Here is a 7,448-nt window from a genome sequence, read left to right as displayed (position 1 = left end):
TATATATATATAGCTTTTTTTGCTTGTCTGCTTTCAATGTGGGACTGCGTTGTTAATATATGACCCTACTCAATTAGAATAACTATGCTTCCCCTTGATTTTATCTTGACAATATGCCAATTTTTTCTTTTCCTTTCGATCTTTTAATTATTGCAGGATATCAGGCGTGGCGTTTGTTGTTCCCATTGTAAATTACCAATGGCCATCCCTTCCTGGCAATCTCACTGAGGATGATCAAAGGAAGAAAAATTATGGGTGGATGATGAGGATTGCTACATATGTTCCTACATTACTACATTGGTGGGTGACTCGAAAATCATCCACATCTTCTACCAATGATTCAAAACATACATACTTTACTGCCAAGGATTTAGAGCTTTTGAAGAACGTACCAGGATTTCAATTTTTCAACCCGGTAAAGTTAATTTAGTTTCGCAGTTATCTCAATATTCTCTGTACTCTTTCTAATTAAGCTCAGATTGTATTTTCCATTGTGTTCGTTTAATGCATGAAACCTCAAAAAGAAAAAAAAAAAAGGAATTAGCTAAAGTATCTTTTTTTTGGTCACATTTACCGTATGTTGCTTGGACTCTCCGAAAATATATGTGGGTACGTATCGGATCCTCCAGAAATAGTAACTTTCTGCTTGCCGTGAACAGGAAAAACTAAGGAAGAGAAGTGTTTTCGACAATCTTTGCAGTGATTTCCTTGTGGCTTTTAGTAAGTGGGACTTTGATCCTTTGGAGCTGAGCAATCCTTTTCTTGAAAATGGTCAGAGTTGTATTCACATTTGGCAAGGTTGTGAGGACAAATTTATTAATTTGAAACTACAAAGGCATGTAGCAGAAAGGTTACCTTGGATTCAATATCACGAAGTATCTGATGGTGGCCATCTATTGATCTATGATACTACAATATGTGAAGCTATTTTGAGGTCTCTTTTGATTGGAGAAGAAACTCCACTCTATGCACCTAAATTATCCAACTAAGTCATAATTTACAGTCAACATTGTCACATAACAATGTTGAGATGGTAAAGATTGAATCTTTTTTCCCTTTGTACTTATTGTATGATGTATTTCGTAATGTGTCACGTTACAAAAATTAAAACAAAATACTGTTATTAGCATATAATAGCACTTCAAATCCAAATTAGAAGATATTGCTTGAATAGTGTTCCTATAGCATTATATACCAACATCTATGATAAGTGTTCCTTCCTAATGTACCCAAAACATTTCAACTGTTTTACAAAACAACCAGAAATTGAACACAATAATATAAGAGCAAAAGCTCAAGGGCGGCATCCAAAGTTGTGGCTTAATGGTCAATGAAGAGGGTTAAGAACCTAAGATCTCGGGTTGAAATCATTGTGGAAACAAAAACACTAGGTGATTTATTCACATCTGTCTAAGCCTTGGTGGATAGAGTTATCTGGTATTGTTGCTGGTGGGAGGTAACAGCCTACCACGTATCCCGTGAAATTAGTCGAGGTGCGTGCAAGCTGGCCCGCCACCGTAATTATAAAATAATAAATAGAAAGAGCAGACGCTCATGTGTGGATAAGAGAGCCTTAGCTGAAACAGTACATAATGGTAAACTTTTACCTAAGATTTATTACAAAAGCTAATAAAGTTCACATTTATCGCTTAAGCTGTACTCACAGGTTCGCTCGTGGAAGTTACCATCTTACTCACAAATACATGACGCAGAACTTGCATCATACAGTTTCTCACTCAACTAGTCAAGAGTTATGTAACGATCCGATTTGTTGTTATGAGAATTAGCATTCCGTTTGGTGGCTTAAGGTCTCGAGCAGCTTTGAAATGTGTATTATGACTTGCGTGGGTGGTCGAGTTTGGTTTTCAGATGATTCGAGATTTAATTGAAAGAACAATTCTTGTTTTGGAACCTTAAATGAAAAGAGTTGACCGGAGTTTGACTTTTGTGCAAGCGACTTTGGAATAGAATTTTAATGATTCCAATAGCTTCATATGGTGATTGCGGACTTAGGCGTGTGTCCTGAGTTAGATTTGGAGGTCTGTAGAATAAATTGAAGCATTTTAGCGGAAGTTGGAAAAATGGAATTCAAAAGTTTGACCGAGAGTTGACTTTTTGATATCGAGGTCAGAATCTGATTCTGAAAATTGGAACAACTCCATTAATTCATTTATGAATCGTGTGCAAAATTTGAATTAATTCCGGATTTATTTGATACGGTGCGGCGCAAATTATGGAATTTGGAAAATTCATAAACTCATAATTCAATTCGAGGCGCGATTTGTAATTTCGACGTTGTTAGATGTGGTTTGAGGCCGTGACTAAGTTCGTATTGTAGTTTACGACATGGTGGTATATTTGGTTAAGATCCCGAGGGCCTCGAGTGAGTTTCGGACGGGGTTCAGATCGATTTGAGTTTGGTTGAAGCTGCTGGTGCACGTTGGTCACGGTTGCTCCAACTGTTGGACACGGTTCAAAAGCTGAAGAAAATGAAGGTTCTGGAATTCATCACGGTTCAACACATCTCACGGTTGGGACATTGTGAATTCTTGTCTTAGAAACTCATGATTTATACTACCAGTCCTTGGTGAGTGTATTAAAGTCAGTTAAATATTAATTTAATCGTATTGTTGTTACTTGGCTTACCTAGCGGTGAGGTTAGGTGCCATCACGACTAGTTAGATTTTGGGTCGTGACAAGGTGGTATTAGAGCTCTAGTTCATAGGTTATACAAGTCATGAGCAAGTGTCTAGTAGAGTCATGCGGATCGGTATGATGACGTTCATACTTATATTCGAGAGGTTACAGAGCATTTAGGATAAACTTCCCATCTTTCTTTCTTTATCGTTCGACATTGATTCAGCTTGAATATACCTCCTTGAATTTCTTCCACTCACTTATATGCATATGTGAACGCTCGGTACCAGCTGTGCATCGACAACATGTGATTCTATGAACGAGGTATGAGATGTGTTTTTTGTGTATTGGTAGACTCGAGGCCAGGTTTAGACCGCGGCTTAGGCTCGGTAGTTTCAGTTGTGAAAACTTATGTGTTGGACTTATGTGTACGGTAGTGCCCTTATGAGTGAAAATTTGTGGCTCGATGTGAGGTTGAATGGCCATATGATGAGTATAATGTGACTGCAGGAAGTGTTTAGAAAGGGTTATCGGGTGCTTGCTGTATGTCTCGATTTGACACATAGTCTCGAGTTATGGGTATGTTAAAGGATCTTTCACGTTTTTAATTGTGGAGCGAAGTAGATTTCATGTCTTGTTGATGAGTTGAAACTTAGGAAGGTTAAGTGATTACGTAGTGGTTGCGGTAGTAAAAAGCTACTGGAAATCAACCTATGGCAACAGCCTTAAAACCGTTGCAACAGACAGGTAAACCGTTGACATAGAGTTATTGGAACGGTTTAGCGACCGTTACATCCGCTCGCGTGCCAATAGATCTAGAGTAATGGTTCTTGCAATGGTTATCCAAACTGTTGCTATAGGGCGATCTATCGCAACGGTTTTTCCTCTGCCTGAAGCAGCGAGTATTCTTTCCAATCGCAACGGTTAAAAACCGTTACCATAGAGTTCACAACGGCTGAAAATTGTTACCATATTATTTACTACAACAATTGGAAACCGTTACCATATAATTTATTGCAACGGTTATGTAAGCTATTGCAACGTTTATTTACAGATATTCTAACGGGTTCATTACGCTACTGTAACGGTTTTATTTCTATTGCACCGGTTTTAACTACCTATTGCATCAGTTTGTCGCGCATTTTGGAACGATTTGCAAGACCTATTGGAACGGTTTGCAAGATTATTATAACAGTTCTATTAGACTATTATGCCCTGGTTGTAAATGAATATTTACATATATATAAATTTGTAATAACCTGAAATTTATATAAATAAAAAGATAAAACACTTCATAACCTATATTATCCAATAAGCTAATATATTCATAAAACCAAAATATTTTAACCCAATCACATAAGTTTTACATTTCAACACTTCAAGAGTTAGAGTAAGTTTCAAATGTTATTCCTAGAACATCGACAACAATTCAAAGTTCTTAAGTAAGGTCTATCATTATAAGAATGGATATGGTCTATGAACAATGGATAAAGCACAAAGTTTTCAAATGTATTATAGTCACTTGCATGTAACAAATCCAACAGAGAGAAAGAAACAAGTTAACACAAATGAAGAAGCCAAAGTTAAGTAACAAATCCAAATCATCAAAACCAAACTTGTAAACATATATATATTCAGGAAAATTGAGAGCAGTCACACATTCTAAATTATCGGAAAACAAAAGGGGTTATCAACTTCAAAATAAATAAGGAATTTTCCATTAAGGAGAAACTAATTTACGGAAAAACAAAAGAAATTCAAGCTTTTATCAAAAAACATAAGGATACCACTGAAGGACACATGAAAGCTACCTAAAAGGAAAAGCAAATCTCTTTAGCATATACATGTCATGGTGAAGGCTTTTTAGTAGAATAATTGATCCAAAAGCAATATACAACAATAATCTCAATCCCAAGCTAGTTGCGGCATGCAACATAAATCCTCACTATCCAAAAGCTAAACACGGACGTAAACACACGACTGACTAGATGTTCGCGTATGTGTATAATTTCTTTATAGCTTGTCAACCTTTCTCTAACTCCTCACTTGAACCAGCAAATAATTATTCCTTCCTTAAAAATCTCTTAGCAACTAATTTAGTAGTACAAGCCAATAAAAGTCAAGAGAATGCCGTAAGTATATGTTAGAATGTTCAAGAATCACTCTATGCATATAGGTTAATGCTATAGGATATTCTTCTGAATTGTGACATGGTTCTCTCAAGCGCCCTAGTATACTCTACTTGTTCACCTGTGTCGGTTTGGGGTACGGTCAGTTCACAATCTTTTACTTGATAAGGTGAAGTATTCGTATGCAATAACAGTATCAAGAAGATACCAAAAACAACACAAAATCTGGACTTGTTTAAATAAAATAAGGAAGCCGAACAACTCCAGGATATCATTTATGCTAGTTACCAAAAATTCATTCAGCCAAAATACTAAAGTTTTAAATACACCTGTTTTTCATATAAGTAGTAATAGGATCTTTTCCCCCCATCAAACATCTATTGTAATAATTGGGTACCTCGATACTTCGATAAAAATTCCTCATCTTTAATAGCCTAAACTTCTGTATAAAAAGCCTCTTGTATGTTGTTAACAATCAACTCTAATACTCTATGCAAGTACTCTCTTTTATTCTCTTATACTTTAAAATAGTATTCTGAGAGAGATGTAAGCTGTTATGCCTACCCTACCAAAAAATTCTCAATTGCTCCACAAATTTAGTAGTCCTCACCTAAATTTTATGATCATTGAGTGACACTACTCTTCTTACCAATGATAACTCTAGCTTTCCCATCACTGTTCTGGTGTTCTCTAGCCACTACACCGTCCTAAGTTTATGGCAGCGTATTGCAAATATGTCTGGGGGTGTATTTATCCATCAAAGTCAGCTAACCTATCAAGTAACACCCAACAGCTAAATTTGAATTCAATTAGGCATGATCAAGTTTAAGATAACATTATAAATTTACAAACATTAAACCAAACTAACTTTTTAATATTCTATTAAAGAACAACAGGCTAAAACCAAATATTCAAGAAGTAAACAGCTTAAAAATATTTTTTTGATAAAAAAGATCGCACAAGAACCATAATTAGACTTTCAAGAATTAAGAAATGCATCTATGTATCACTACTACTTTATCTAGTCAAATAAAACGGAAAATCACAACTTTATTTTAAACTTTATATTAGTCATTGATTTACAGAAACATAAGAAATGGTTCCATTAAGAAGTTCAAGATTAATAGAACTTTGACTTAGCTTCACAAAGATTCTATTAAATAAGAGAAAGAAAAGTCTAGCGACCAAATCAGTAATATCTCATGAAACATTTATCTAGACTGCTAGCATTACCCTATTTCCTACGTACGTTTTCCCCGTTATTCCAAAATTTGCAACTTGTAAGCTTACAAAAATGAAAAACATATAATGTTCCACCAATCACTCAATTACTTTATTTTTATTGTTCAGATGTTTAAGTACTGTTCCACCATAGGCTCAAACTGATATCATAGAGAAACATGTCCTGTCCTTGATGATATTCGAAGTTTTATCCTTTTGTTCTAGGATGAAAGAGTAATGAAATGGTCAACTTTCTAAACCAGGTAAACAATCAATCTTTGAACTCCCCATTTTTCATTATCAACCAATTAAGTAATTTACTAAATAATTCTTTTTTTATGCAGAAAGTCATTACAAGATTCTCTGGAAAATTGAAGAAAATATTCAAACAAGAAAAGAAGAAAATTCAGAAAAAGAATTCAGAGATTTATAAAAACAAATCCAACATATGCATATTTTTTCAAAAGCTAAAGTCAAAATTGATTCTTCAAAAACCAAACATAAATCAAACCCCCAAACCCATCAAATGCCACCTTAAGAAATTAAAATGTCTTTTTCTTCTGATGTTCTATTAACAAAATAGCTAGGATGTTGGTTTTCCTAAAGTATAGTCAGTTACTAATAGGAATTGCACACTTGGAAGGAAATAAGTTTGTCATAGATACAAAAACAAACTTAGATACAAACTACCCAACTTAATAGCTCATGCTACAGGAAAGGCAAACTTATTTATTCTTGTCTTCCAAGTGCGAATAACAGAAAGGCACCAATTCTTGAAAGTGTGAAGATTTAGAGATTTTCTAATTCTATTTGCTTTCTTTCTAACATTACCTAATATTTAACAAGAAAATTTCAGTATTATACCATTGTACTATTAACACTACATGTTCTATGTTTTCTCCAACCAAAAAAAAATAAAAAAAATACAAGCATGTTCTGACAAAACAAAAGTTAAATAAATCCTGAGATCTTGGCAAAGAGTAAACTTATATAAAGCTAATAAGACCATCAAAATGCAGACATCTTTATTTAAAATTAACAACGCTAGAAAACATGCCTATAGGAACTGTCAATCAATTCTGAATTACCTCACTCGTTTTAAGGTAATCTGTCAGTAATAACGTGTTATCAATTGCAGAACTTGTATTATTCTGTTAAAACTAGCAACTCTTCTGTAACCTGTTTACTTCTCTTCTGAAACCAGTAGATATCATGCCTATAAAGTTTCACCTAGGCAAGCCTTAGGGTAAAAGCTGTAACTGCATCAGTCTTCAATAATTGCAGCCAGGCGGATCTAATGCGGATTTCTTGTCTAAAAATATGGGTTGAACCAGTCCGCTTAACGTTTAGTTTAATTCAGTACCTAATCAGTATATGTAAGGCATGCTAAACTACATTTTCGTGATTCTGAGGAGGCTTATGTGAGCCTTTAATTGTTATGTGTACCCCATAACTGTCCTA

At 34.7% G+C, this 7,448-nt stretch overlaps 1 protein-coding gene across 1 annotated transcript in view; it reads left to right on the top strand.

Annotated features, from left to right (window-relative positions):
* LOC109230546 overlaps positions 1–1,158 on the top strand; it is a 3,092-nt gene extending 1,934 nt beyond the window's left edge. Inside the window, exons 3-4 of the mRNA XM_019396031.1 lie at positions 157–415; positions 660–1,158. Coding sequence (XP_019251576.1) covers positions 157–415; positions 660–989 — 589 coding nt within the window. The 3' untranslated portion in view covers positions 990–1,158. The remainder of the gene's footprint in view (positions 1–156; positions 416–659) is intronic.

The sequence above is a fragment of the Nicotiana attenuata genome, chromosome 7, assembly GCF_001879085.1.
Source record: "Nicotiana attenuata strain UT chromosome 7, NIATTr2, whole genome shotgun sequence".
Taxonomy (NCBI): domain Eukaryota; kingdom Viridiplantae; phylum Streptophyta; class Magnoliopsida; order Solanales; family Solanaceae; genus Nicotiana; species Nicotiana attenuata.
Note: the sequence above shows the minus strand (reverse complement) of the source record. Positions and strands in the feature narration are given on the sequence as shown.